Source organism: Oryzias latipes, chromosome 20 (genome assembly GCF_053564925.1).
Source record: "Oryzias latipes strain Hd-rR chromosome 20, Olatipes_Hd-rR_3.1".
NCBI lineage: Eukaryota > Metazoa > Chordata > Actinopteri > Beloniformes > Adrianichthyidae > Oryzias > Oryzias latipes.
This window is the reverse complement of record NC_136256.1, coordinates 26,524,665-26,538,969: the sequence shown is the minus strand read 5'-3', so window position 1 is coordinate 26,538,969 and position 14,305 is coordinate 26,524,665. Positions and strand designations below refer to the sequence as shown.

The 14,305-nt window shown below is 39.0% G+C and overlaps 1 protein-coding gene across 5 annotated transcripts in view; it reads right to left on the bottom strand.

Annotated features, from left to right (window-relative positions):
* Positions 1–298: 298 nt before the first annotated feature.
* cdh19 (cadherin 19, type 2) overlaps positions 299–14,305 on the bottom strand; it is a 34,679-nt gene continuing 20,672 nt past the window's right edge. For 2 of the 5 annotated variants that reach the window (XM_078938917.1, XM_023950254.2), the window contains exons 7-13: positions 11,840–12,093; positions 10,566–10,702; positions 9,227–9,348; positions 8,756–8,873; positions 5,099–5,350; positions 2,649–2,680; positions 299–2,035 (exon numbers count right to left, since the gene is read on the bottom strand). In XM_078938917.1, the coding sequence (XP_078795043.1) occupies positions 2,667–2,680; positions 5,099–5,350; positions 8,756–8,873; positions 9,227–9,348; positions 10,566–10,702; positions 11,840–12,093 (897 nt within the window). In that variant the 3' untranslated portion in view covers positions 299–2,035; positions 2,649–2,666. The remainder of the gene's footprint in view (positions 2,036–2,648; positions 2,681–5,098; positions 5,351–8,755; positions 8,874–9,226; positions 9,349–10,565; positions 10,703–11,839; positions 12,094–14,305) is intronic. The other 3 variants (XM_023950253.2, XM_023950252.2, XM_023950255.2) reach the window with 2 other exon arrangements.

Here is a 14,305-nt window from a genome sequence, read left to right as displayed (position 1 = left end):
ACATCCCTCAGTGAACATGGGGGAGACGTTCATTAAGTACCAGCAATGTTCTGACGATTACTGGAACTGGAACTTTTATGTGCTTCAATTGATGTTCCTTTAACTATACATGAAATATTGTTTAACTTGAAACAATCCAGAGGCTCCTGAGCGAAAGTGTCCATGTCCTAAGCTGGGAGGCATGTGATCATGTAGTTACAGTTAACAAAAGCCTGAAAGGTTTCCAAAGGATCTCGCTAATTTACACAAAGGAATTAACCAAACATTTTTATGAAGTGAAATCAAAATGAATTGCACATCAGGATATTAACTGTTTATTGTAAATAGTAACAATTACACATAAAAAATAGAAAATACATTGGTTTGATTGAGCCAAAAGTCTGTAAAATTCAAACATAAAAACACCTGATTTAATGGGGTTAGAACAGTTAATGTTTTTTAGTTGTAAAGCACTAAAGCTGCAGAAGCAAAGTCATTTAAATTAAATAATATTAATTTATAAATAATAGAAATATATTACATTTTACATATATTGAGTAAAACAATGTCACGTATGTATTTTTTGAATAAAATGCAGCCTGAATTTGCATTAAGATGGTAATTAAGGCATTAGAAAAGACAACAAACAGAATACATATCTTAGTTTCAGAGCTATAGGTTTTAATTTTCACAAAATATAACCATTTTAAGCCATTTCCATTCTCCATTATAAAAAAAAAGGAAGAAGAAACAGCATTTACCATTGTAGACATTTGTGAGAGTATAATTTAACAGAAAAAGTTAATGCTAGAAGGAAACTTTAAATACCTTTCCAACAATAAATCTAGATTTCCGGAAAGAAATAATAAATCTTGCATATTGAAATAAGTTGGATTATCCAGAAGTAAATGGTTTGTATAAATGTTGAACAGCATTTTCAGAAAACAGCTTGAAGTTAAAAAAAAAAGAAGTAATTTCAGTTTTTTCAGAAGTTTTAGCTACATTTCATTAAAATTTGTTTTTGTTTTTTTAATCAAAACATGCCCTTCTTTTTAATCAATCATTTCTGACTTTTATTTTGTCTATTTGCTTGTACAATGTAGTTTAATCTTCAGATTGTAGCCATGGATTTTCTGCACATTTGACTTCAAAGTTTCTCGTCAATTTTGGAATAAATTCATTCATACAGCTAAGTGGGCTGTCAGGCAGCGGATTCAATATGTTCTCACCAATTTTGGTGTCTGGGGATGATATTGTTGGTATTTTCTCAGTAATATCTCGCGGCCGTGTGCGTAGTGATGGCTTCAAAGTGTCTAAATTCACTTTATCATTGCACACGCTGTCACAGTGAATCTGCAGTCGGCAGGCCTGCCAGGTTAAAACGACAACAACAAAAATAAAACACACCCAGTTTTTTCCAAAAAATAAGAAAGATTGCTTACAAAGCAAGTCTCTTTCAAAATGATGCTGACAAATGATTACCTGACATGCGCTGCCTTCTTTATCACGGTCATAAAACAGCTCTAAAATGGAAGGTGCCCTCAGAAGGTTGTGTCCTCCTCTCCACTGCCGCACCAAGGGCTGAGTTTTACTACGTGAGCTCTGGGATTATAAAGGGGTTGGACAAGTTCAGTCTCCCCTGTGAGAGAATCCAGTGAGCTCAGAGACCCAGTGGGAGACCCTGAGCCCTCGTATGCGTACGTTTGAAGGCAGTCAAACGGTGGAACGTATGGATCCTGATCAGCCTCGGCCAGCCTGTCCAGAATAAACTGCCGGAAGACCTCGTCCTCCGGCCCAATGAAGTGGGACTCTCCCAGTGACATCCGTATGCTGGCCCTGACCTCCTCCTTCCGCAGCCTCCTCTCCCGCCTCCTCGGTTGGGGGTGCAGTGGGATGGCGGGCTGGCAGAAGTTCACCCTTCTCCCTCCAGTTTCTCCATAATGGAGAACTTTTTGTGAAACGGTGTCGGGCAGCTCCAGCTCCTTCAAGCCCACATCCAGCCCCTCCTGCTGCTTGCGCTTGTGTCTCCTCAACAGCAGCATTAGAACTGACAGCACTACAGACACAGCACAGTGGGAGATCATTATAGTTAAACATCAGGGCATGGTGGGAAAAAGCAACACACAGTGCCTGATGGAGCATGCATGTTGAATGTACAAGTGATGAAAACAAAAAGGAAAAAAAACTGGAACCAGATTAGTTTTCATAGCTGTAACTTGAAGCAACAAACATTACGGTGGAACACTTTTTTATTTGACTCACAAGTTTCATTTAACAATAATCCACATCATTGTTTAGTTTGCTCCATATGGCATCAAATGCTAAAAAATATGTATATTTTCTAATTGTTTTTTATGGACAATTGCTCACCGAATGTTAGCATAGCAGGTTGTGTCATTAATCTTTCATGTGATGGGCAAAGGGGGGACGCAAAGCAGCCGAGGTCCTAATAAAGCTCCTCACTGTGCAAACCCATCAGCATCCCAGGATGCCATTGGTATTGATGTATTGCAACTGATGCACTCATTACCTGACATGGCAGCGCTGCAAGCTACATGTCCATGTTTGTGTTAAAGGCACGCCGGTGAGCTTTCTAACAGTGGATTCAAATAAGGCTGCAGTTGTGTTAAAGGAAAACCCAGCTGTTTAGCACAAGCTCTTATACTTGCCAATGGGATGTTGGTGCTTTAGTTCATTTCTGCTGCAAAAGAATGACTTCCTGTTAAAAAGCAATTTACAAGAGGAACAGATGATTTAAAGTTTGATCCACTGGTTGTTTTATTAGCTTCATTCTCCTTTTATTTAGTTTTATCTGCAGGTATTTTTCTTTACTTTAAGCTCCTGAAATATCTACAATAGAATTTGCTAAAAACAATTCCCCTTAAGTAAAGAAGAAACTGGGCGAAAGCAGATTACCACAGATTTTTCTGTGCACAATTAACACTCATGACTCTTTGTTTTGGTTTGGTTTTAGTGAAGTGTAAATAACCAAATTGCCATTTTTTTTGCCAAATTATCATGGTTTTTATTAAGTGATTGGTTTTATAAAATCCTTCAAGCAAAAGGATTTCTAATTTAGAAAAAAATTTAACTTTCAGATTGAATCTTTTTTTTTTTAGACAGATGTAACTAGAGGCAGGTGTAATTCACTAAATTACAAACGGGGATTGGTTATTTTATATACATTTCCAAAACACAACCTTTTTTTTCCCCCTCTTACCTCTGTGAATATCTTAAATGCAGGTGAATTCCAACATTAGAGAGGTTAAATTCTGCATTATGGATTAGCTCAAAACTGCACACAGACTGGTTATGTAGATTTCAGGTGACTATCTGAAACGGCTTAACAGGTGTTGTTTCACCAAAGGTCAAATGTTTTTTCCACTTGTTTGACCTTTTTTCAGAATGGTTTAAGCTCAGTATTTCCATAGCTACCATCCTGTCCTCTTAGTCCTCTTGTAGTTTCAGTGTAGCTTTGTTTATGTCTTAAGTCATTATGAAGGTGGCCATGTTGGTTAAAGCTAAGCCCAAACCATCACACTTTGTCCTTCATTCTTGACCATGTGACACACTGAACTCTCTGATGGCCTACCAAGATTCTGTATGGTATAATGAACCAAAGATTTTGAAGGTAGATGTATGGGTCCATAACACCTCCTTCCAGTCTTCAGTTTCCCCAAACAAATCTGTCGGATTCTGTGGTCTTGGCAATGACTTTCATGCTGTAATTCATCACATCAACCATGCAACCCAAAGTCTTCTCTTCAAAAGAAAACTAATGCTGACTTAAAAGGATAGGAATGACGCTGTGCTTGAAGCTGCTGTTGTCCAGGAGTAATTTCTGAAAGTTGCCCTCTCATTCAGTTATGGTCTGGCAGAATTCTTCTTGCCAGAGTTCTTGCCAAGTTTTCATGCTTGAAAAAAAACAAACTTTTTTTTTCTCTGACCTTTTGACTTTCTTTGCAGTTTCCCTGTCAGAAAGACCTGCATTGTTTCATTGTTATGAAGGTCTGTCTCTCTTCTATTCTTAGTTGCCTTATCTTGCAATTTCTGAAACAACACATCACTTGCAGCTGTGCAGTAGTGTTTGGCTAAAGTTCACAAGGATTTGGTACCACTGTGTGATTAGGCACCACTTTAATGCAGATGGAGAAGGTCGTAAGTCATCAAGAAAAGGTGGTGCACCTGTAGGAAGGACTTCTACAGGTGGGTCTGTTGGACATAAACATTTTTCTCCCCTGGAGGGTAACTTTTGTATGATTCTGAAATGTTGTAACTTTTAGGTATTTTTTTAACCTCTGGCAGTTCAGAAGTTACTTTTTTACCTGTCCCTTGGACTTTACTGCCATGAACTGGAAAAAAAGCCCTACTACTATAATTGGGTGTTCTAAAACGTTTGACTTGTAGTTTATTAGTTTTTTTCATCTCTGACCTCTGATATAGAGTAGAACATATTTAACTGCTGGGTGTATTTCTGGACCAGTCTGCCTGTCTCCCTCCAAATGTTTAGTTGGCTACAAACAACATTACTAGATCATAACTGAGCGTCTCTCAGACCAATCGAGTCATTATTATTGAATTTTACCAAAGTGCAATTATGAAAACAAAAATGTCACAATATACTTATGAAAGAAAAACAATTTTCTTGCCTTCTTTAAATTTAGCTGTCTGATTTGCAGTAAGACATATTTGTTTCCATCAAGCTCCTTTTGAAAGTGTACCTGTCTGTAGAGTGAATGAAACAAACTGCCTTTTCAATACGGCTCTAAGAAGCCGCTGTCTTGTTTATCCAGATTTCTGTCTAGTCAATCAATGTGTGCAGAAAGCCATGCTCAAGCCTTCCATCGACATTCTCTGAAATCTGAAATGCACATCTCCAGAGTAGCCCTCCTGATTAATGTTCTGCAGCTTTTTGGCACTCCATATTTTAATTTGCATTTATTGACGTTGTGTTTTATCTTCAAACGTGTTTCTAAATTCTAGGAAAAATTAAACATCAAAATGTATGCGTTTGAGTTTCCAATAATGAGCTCCTACTTGAAAAATCTTTCCAAGCTGAGGTAGAACGACCAGAGGATCAAACTCTTAACCTTCCAAGTATCCAACATCACCTGCTTACCTGAAATAGTGACCAGGCAAACGAGAATCCCTAAAACTGTTTGCAGGCCAGGATCCAGAGACAGAAGCAGTCTCTCCACCCCTGCGGTGGGACAATGGCCTGCAGGTTGACATCTGCACACACTGATGGTCAAAGTGCTGGTGCTGGAGAGGGTCGGAGTGCCGCTGTCCGCCACCACCACAGGCAGAAAGTAAAGGGCACGATCTTTGAGGGTGAAAGTACTCCTGCGTGTCACAATGCCAGCTGTATTGTCTGAAGAAAGTCAAGGGGGGGAAATTAATAAGAACAAAAACCCACAGATAATCTGAGCTTTCAAAGTCTTTGAATTTGACTTAAATGATGAAGAATAGTTCCCTTTCAAGTTTTTGTGTTCAACTCAAAAATACTTTAATCCCCAAAAGCGAACTTAGACTCTGGAAATCAGATTTAGATTTCATCTGGTGGGAGCGGTTAGCCTTGTATCCTTGGTTGGGCCATCAAAAACTCCTCGCCATCATTTCTGTCCTGAGCGATCCTTTGTAGCTCCTTCCAGGTGTGACCAGCCTGTTTGACATTAACCTCCAGAGTCCTTCTCCATGTGTGCCTTGTTCCTCCTTGTTCATTCGTCGATGTGGGCAGATGTCTGTCGAGGCTTTCAGCCGACGTGTGTTTACATGAATTCCGTTTTCAGCTGTTCAAAATCTTTGGCTGGTTTAGAATTACGCGCGTGAGATGCATACGCAAATTTGTGGCCTTTCCACAACCGTTCAGTGTAAGTCAACGTATGTCTGAGTTTTCACGCATTTACCACCGATTTATAACTTCACATAACTTAATTGATGCATGAATCACTGTTGAATTGCATATAAACAGAGCTAAAATAACTTGTGGTTTGTGAACGATTAAAGCAAAGGATTGCGAGGGTCTGTGGGGGGTGCTGACCAAGGTGCTGACCAAGGTATGATTACTGTTCAGTTGCCTAAATCTCAAAGTAAAGTAATTAAAGTGCAGGTATAGGTGTTCTTTCCGTGGTTTATTCATACTTCTTCCGTAGTTTTAATGGGGTTTGTTCGTGATACATCTGTGAAATTTTCAAGCACAGACCACAACTTTTCTCCTTTTTTCCACGTATATTCATGTATGACCAGTTTTATATGTGCAATATGCGCAATATGTACGTAGTGGCAGTGTGACACTGCCTTAAGTTGAACAGGTGAGTCTTGTTGGGATCTCCAGATGTTCTTGAGGGTGATCGTTCCCGAGGTCGTGTAGTAGTGGTCCACATGTGCTGTTTTTGACCATGTACCTGGTCTCTGGCTTGTCTCTACTACTGCTCCTACACCTGGCTGTAGATCCTGTCTACGGCTCAACTTGCGCCCCCGGCCGTCCCTCCAACTTCATCTGGATGAAGCTCGTTTACTGGACTTTGTATATGTAGTTGTAGAGTTTGATTAGTTAATTTTTCTCTACGAGTTCTGGTAATCACCTGTCCGTCCTGGGGGAGGATCCCTCCTTCATGTGGACACCCCTGAGGCTTCTTCGTTTTTTTGGAATCTGTTTCCTATTGAATTCTATGTATTCATGATCCTTTTGATTTTATGTTTTACTTTTTCAATTACCAATACGAAGCCCATCGAGATGACTGTTGTTGTGAATTTGGGCTATACAAATAAAATTGAATTGAAATTGAATTGAATTTACTGGACATGGGTCAGACCCAGGCCACCCCAGCCAGTCATGTGAAGGGTGCCCTCATCTTTCCAATCTGAGTTTTTACATCCATATGCGTTCCTCCCTGTTGGTTTACCACACTGCCAAGACATGTCATTCCACTTCTTCCAAGTTGTTGATCCCAAGCTTCACCAGCTCTGTGCTGTTAGTTGATTTTCAGGATCTTGGTCTTCTAAGGGTTGACTAAGGGGACCAACTTGAGAAGCGAAGGAAGCTAGACAAGTCTGCATCTGATGTCTACATCATCAAACCGCAACTCATGGACTCCACTTTCCTGATTCATTGCTCATTTCTGTTACTTGCACCCACACAGACACGTCATTTTTATTCAACATATTAAAGCACGCTTCATACCTTTACCATGCTGTCTGTCGCCATACATAATACATGCTTAAATAAGGTTGACTGCCCCTCGCTACAGAGGCTCTGTTCACTATTGCTGTTGCAGCTCTCGCATGTAAGTAAGACGTAATCTAATTTTATGCATTCATTTTTGCCCCACAGCCTAAAGCCTCTATTAGAAAATGTCAGTAATTTGCGGGATGACATTTCTTGTTGCAAGAAGAATAATTATACAGAATTCATTTATGCTAAGGGTCTCACTGCAACAACACTGAGTCACTCATATATGTTGGTTGGTTCATTGCACTAACAGGGGAAATGATTCAAACTGCTGCCGAGTTTGTTGTCAGATTAAAACCTCAAACAGTAATCAGACAGGTTCAAACTGTATTTTGTTTTTTTGGGACTTTTTTCTTGGCTGTCCAACAGGTGAACAGAAAGACACTTGGACATATGTTACTGTAACAACATAGTGTGATGAATCTTCTGACACAAGGGATATAATTAAATAAGTAAGTAAGCCCCCCCCCCCACCTGCCCAGTCTCCTACTCCCATAACCCAAATAAATGGTTGTATAAGGAAGGAGGGTAGGTTGGGGACACCTGATAGACCCCCCCACTGGTGAAACATATGCGTGTCGCCCCCTCCCCCGGATTAGGCCCAAGTTTCCCCAGTCCAGGGGCTCCATCGCTCAAAGAGCTCACCCCCCCTCAGGCCCCACACCCCCCACCCCGCACAAAGAGAGAGGAGCCAAGAAATAGCCTGTCCCAGGGGCAAGTCCAGGCCCCCGCCTCCAAGCGTCGTCCCTGTAATATCTCTGGTCCGGCACCGATGGGACTGAAGCAGCCAAACCACTCAGGGCAGCCACCGATTGCTTGAGTGGAGGCCCCAACCCGCCAAACCTTCAAGGTCCTGTACAGACAGTGGACCACCCCCCACCCCCCAACAAAAGACAAACTGATGTTTCTGATGACTCAAAAATTACATTTTTACAATTTGGAAGCTGCACATGGAAACTGTGAAGGAGTAAAAGGAAACTGCATTTCTAATGCTTTGTTTCCACACTGCTTTGTTGGCGTCTCCATGTAGGGATACATTTATTCATAGCTGAAGCTAGACATGGATGGAAAAATCTGTTTTATAAGCCATACTTCAGTCACGTTTTACAGAATATGTGTATGAAACATTTTCTTTAAAAAACTCCATCAATTATCTGTTGCCTGCCAGGTGTTCGGCCACTTCCGATCAATATCGTTGCTTACAAAACATGCTCTGAGCGTTACAGTAAAAAAAAAGGGGGGTAATTGATCACCAACATAGCCAAGTGAGTAGCAAGGTAGGCTTGTGGGTAATTATTTTTCCACCATCCTGAAATTGAATGTGTTTTTTTTCCCCAAAGCCATGCTGAAAATAAATAAGTAAAGTGCTTTTGTTTGGCATAAAAAGAAAAAAAGCTGAAATTGGCTGCTGACAAGTAGTATGTCCCAAACCGGGCCTTGTAATTGAAAATGTTCACAGACAGTCCTGCAGCAATTACGCAGATTAGCATCACAATAAAGTTCTGAAAGTTCTCTGTGTGCCATCATTGTGTAAATTAACATAACCTTGATTATCTCTGATGGTGAAGTTTGGATTGATGTGCTTCTCTGGGACCATGGAGAAATAGAAGTGGTGTCCCTCCTCAGGGTTGTCGACATCAACAGCACTGAGGAGCTGAATGAGCTGAGAGACACAAACGCAAAATAAAAACATTAAAATAAAAATGAGCACAACTAATAAAACCCAGCAAATATCAGATTTCCTTGGAGTTCAACAAACCTATACATCTCCTTTCTGAGAAATAACACTCAACAATGTAATTCAGCAGCTGTCAATGTTATGAATGTATCCTGCTATGCTGCTGTACTGTAATCAAATATTTCTTTGTCGTGTCATTGTTGTTTAAAAGAATGCACAGTGTGCAAAAACATGTTGGGGTGCAATAGAATTTGACAGTATAGGGACATTTGCCGGTTACATTCATGTACAATTAGATTTCAGCTTTCAAGTAAATCAGCACATCATGATATACATACTTCTCCCGCCTGCGTGCCCTCACAGATATATGGCTGGTAATCTCTTGCAAGCCTTGGCACGTTGTCGTTTATGTCCAGCACTTTGATGAACACCGCCACCGAGGAGGATAAATGGTTCTGCGCTGCAGCAGTGAAGAGAGACATTTGGTGGAGTCCACTGGGTGCACGCATCACAGATGCTTTCTAAAGCTGTGTCAAAATAACACTTAAGACTGATAAATGCATTTAAAACAGTGCAGCCAAACGGGGCATCCAAGTGGAATGGCTTTTACCAAAAGGATCCTAATGATTCCTAATCTCAAGATGTGCAACCACTGAAGGAAACTATACTGTTGTAAATCTTTCAAACACCAAATTTATTTTAATAATGCATTCACATTGAGTGATTTTATTCATTTAAATTTGTGGGCACTTTAGGAGAAAATTATTCTTCATACTATAAAGTGGGTTTTTCTGCTTGTGTGTGTTTTGCACAATTTTTTTTTTTAATCCTTGTTTTAACCATCTGAGCAAAATTTCCAGAAAACACCATAAACTGCAGCTTTTTTTGTCTGATAGGTTAAATGACTTTTCACCTATGACTTAATTTTCCTAATGGAGAAAACTCATGCCACACTTTCCTACCCTATATAAAAAGCGATTGCCCCCTAAAGTGCTTTTGCTACCCTTGGCAACAACAACTGCAATCAAGCATTTGCCTCAAAAAGTCTTTCGCAGGTCTGTGGGAAAATGTCTTCAGTCTTGATTTTAAATCAGTGTTTTTCTTTCGAGTGTTTTTACAGCAAACATTTATTTGCAGTTTCAATTAATTTTCTTTACTCAATTTGATGATGTTTTCCTACAGAATGTTATGGGAAAGCATGTAAACTATGATAAATAATTCTGGATCTTGACTCATTTGGTTTGGTCACTCCTGAGTAAGTTGTCTGTTGGTCCAAGTATTTGCCTATTTGTGAATTATTGTGACTTTAGATGGTTCGCTGACATGCTGCTTTAGGATGAATTGTTCATTCCTCAATTAGATTGAAATGTAAAGGTTTTTTTTGGCATTATTATTGACATGCCATTCCATGCAAGGTATATATATACTAGGACTGTAATGATTAATCGATGAATCAATTTGTCCAACCACATTGACCTGTCTGAGGCAATCGAATCAAGTCAAATTGATACCATTTCCCTGCATTAGGCCCCTATACCATTACCAAATCATGTCAAAATAAAATAAATCGATCCATTGCGGATTAATTTTTAGAACGTAACTCTGACTATTGACAGTTGTGTATTGCTTCAGATAACAGGTTGTCCATGTTAAGACCATATTAATGAAAAATCGTACTTTCTTCTTTTGCTTCGATGGTAAAGTTATGCCAGCTTGAAGTCTCTCGATCCAAAGCTTTCACGATGGCTATGGTTCCATTGTTTGCGTCTATTCTGAACGACTTGGTGGCATCGCTCCTTTTGTCAATAGAGTATCTAGGAGAAAATTCACAGAAAGACATAATTAGCCTGCAAGACGGATTTCTGGGCAAACAAAAAACATTGTGATACCACAGAGAGATTAATTAGGCCAACTGCTCAATGTTTTAATCTACTTACAGATGTCCAATAAAGCAAGTAAACATGAAAGCCTGTGTGATGCACCAATAACAGCATCACCTACAAAGGCTTTTGGTCACTTTAACCTCTTTTTAACACACAAATATTTTCTCTTTGGAGGAAAACCAAGTAGAGTGGAGTTCACATTTTGTCAAAGTTCACTTGATTAGACAATTAAGGGTCAGGTGTTTGTATTAATTATTTATCAATGTTACCTTAAAAAACGTCGCTTTTTCAGCAGGATGTTGTTGGGACAAAATTATTAGCTCGCCATAGCTTATGTCTCTGACATGCCCATGTCTTTAACCCTTAGGTGATTATAACACCTCTGTGAATTAGGCTAACTGAGTAATGACTCATTTCCCCAAGCTACTTTGTCGGCAACAACACGGGAAATAAGCCAATTTGACCACAGCAAACTTAATCATATTTACCAGAACTGTGGAAACCTCTAAAATGTCAGGCTGAATTTATTAATCAATGAGACACTGTCACCAGAGGGACAGTAATAGACGCTACGCTGAAGATGATATGCAGCACCTGCCACTCTTAAGCTCTGCTGAGATGGACTACAGGCACCGGTACCACTGCAGCTTCCTCTGCAACGTGCCTCACTTGCAAATGAGTGCAAATCTAAATTCCATATGCCAGCTTGTATGGTGCTTTATTACATTCCCACGTCCTAGCAACGTCGCTTTGTGATAATACCCCGGCAAAAGATAGAAAGGCTGTGAGGTATAAAAAAAAAATGTCATGATTTATTCAGGAGAGCTCATTTCCCACTAAAGTAATATGAGATAAATATGACCGTGTACAAGGTATCCAGAGATCAAGGGTAAAAATGGATGCACCGAGGTAGCAACACTGTGTGAAATGGAATGATTTTTCACCCTGTGGAGGAAGCTGTCTCAGTATGAAGCGCTCACACCAGCTTGGGTGTCTACCGCGTCATTATCATGCAGGTTGTTGAGGGTGGCAGATGCCATTCTTCCTGGTTTCGACAGCCTGCATTACCTGATGGGACTGTTGTGTGTGTCAGTGTCTCTGGCACTAATGCTGCCAACCACTGTTCCCACAGCCGCATTTTCAGGAACTTTCCACTCGTAGACTGGCGAGACGAAGGCTGGAGGCTCGTCTACATCCCTCACCACGATCTTGATGGCCGTGCTGTCCTTGAACTCCTCCAGAGGCAGAAACCGTGTGTCGACGTGATCATTAATGGCCTCTACAGCCATTTTGTACCGTCTTTTGGATTCGTAGTCCAAAGGCTGTGAGTGAAAAGGACAACATTCGATATCGTCACACTTTACGTGTTGGCAGTTTGGCTTAAAAAGTTGCTTAAAAATCCAAAAACATTAATTCTCTAAAGAAGAGTAAAAAATGTTTTGTGCTTTACAGTAGAGATATTTCTGTTAAAAACCCAGTCTGATCAAAATTATTTTTTGGATTTTAACATGTTATTGTAGCTTTTTACTCATGATGAAGGACATTGGAATATTAGGCTCATATTTGCATTTCAGAGTATTTTTTTTTTCAAATTGTTATAAATCAGGAGCAGACAAAAAAAATGCTGTTTAAAAAAGCTTGTAGTTGTCGTGTAAAATCTAAAATTGGGAAGCCACGAGCTCCCTGCTCCATTCGGATGCATCCACTTGCAGCAGACAAATAGATCCATAAACGTCATAAACATTGACAGATGATCAGAGTGAGTCTTTTAAGGTCTAACAATGGTTAAGCATCTAATTTATTTTAAAAATGCGAACAAAATAATGAAAAACGGAAGTTGGGCCTTGCAATCTGCCTAGCAACACAGGATGGCAGGCTAAAAGATAAAATCAGATAACTTATTTAATTATTTAATTTAAGTTTTTACTAGAGAGTCAAAGTATTTTTTACAAAAAATACACTTTGTAATTACATAATGAAAAAAAAAAAAAAATCAGTAACCATATATATATATATATTAGGCCTGCACAATATACCGCAAATTTATCGTTATCGCAACATCAAGCTGTGCAATATGCATACCGCAAAAGATGTCAAAAAATGCAATAAATGATTAACTTAAATGTGTTAAAACAATCTCATGGCAGCTTGAAATATTGAACAAATGAAATAAATCCCTTTATGCATTTAACCAATCAGAAGGACCCGTTTACGTTGTTGATCAATCAGATGGGCCCTTTTATGTTTGATGTTTGCCTCCTATGTCGACAAGGGTCAGTTGGAGTATAATTTTTAAACTGTTGCAGTGAAATGGAAATTATGTTTTTGGTTGTTTTGCTATTTGTTTATATACTGCAACTTATATCGTTATCGCAATATTAATCACCAATATCGCATATCGTGAGTTTTCCTCATATTGTGCAGCCCTAAGATAGATAGATAGATAGATAGATAGATAGATAGATAGATAGATAGATAGATAGATAGATAGATAGATAGATAGATAGATAGATAGATAGATAGATAGATAGATAGATAGATAGATAGATAGATAGATAGATAGATAGATAGATAGATATGTAAAGACTTCCTTTTTCCCTGATCGGGTCTTTTGATCAACCATGATGTTTGCCTCCTATGTCGACAAGGGTCAGTTGGAGTATAATTTTTAAACTGTTGCAGTGAAATGGAAATTATGTTTTTGGTTGTTTTGCTATTTGTTTATATACTGCAACTTATATCGTTATCGCAATATTAATCACCAATATCGCATATCGTGAGTTTTCCTCATATTGTGCAGCCCTAAGATAGATAGATAGATAGATAGATAGATAGATAGATAGATAGATAGATAGATAGATAGATAGATAGATAGATAGATAGATAGATAGATAGATAGATAGATAGATAGATAGATAGATAGATAGATAGATATGTAAAGACTTCCTTTTTCCCTGATCGGGTCTTTTGATCAACCAGGAAGATTAGGAAAAAAATAGGAAGAAAAAAAAAAGGAAAACATGTGACCTGTGTTGTAATAAAATTATTTTAAAGAAACAAATATTTCTTTTAACAAATAATGTTTATCTACCAAAACAGCCTGAGTTTGTTGTTACTATACTCGGCTCATACTGCAGCGGCACCTCCAGCTTTTTTTCATAGAAGGTTCTTCAAATGTGCTTTAGATGTTTGTTTTTTCCTGTACAGCTTGCATGAACATAAGTCTGAAAAGAGGTTTAGTCATCAAGCTCAGAGCACCAGGTACTACCTGTTATTAAATTGTGTCAAAGTGATCGAATTCTGATCAAACGGAGGGCTGGTTTTTACCTGCTGAATTTTTTTATCCGATACCCCATTTTAAGCTGCATGCTGTGAACCCAAACTAAAATAACGATGTGCTTTTGATCACCAATATGATGCCTGTAAAATGAAAACAGCATGCAGGCCATAACCATCAGACAAAGACAGTTAATGCACCATTTTTGAGTTCATTCTCATTTAGAGAGACAGTCCGCTTGATGTTTTACCAAAGAT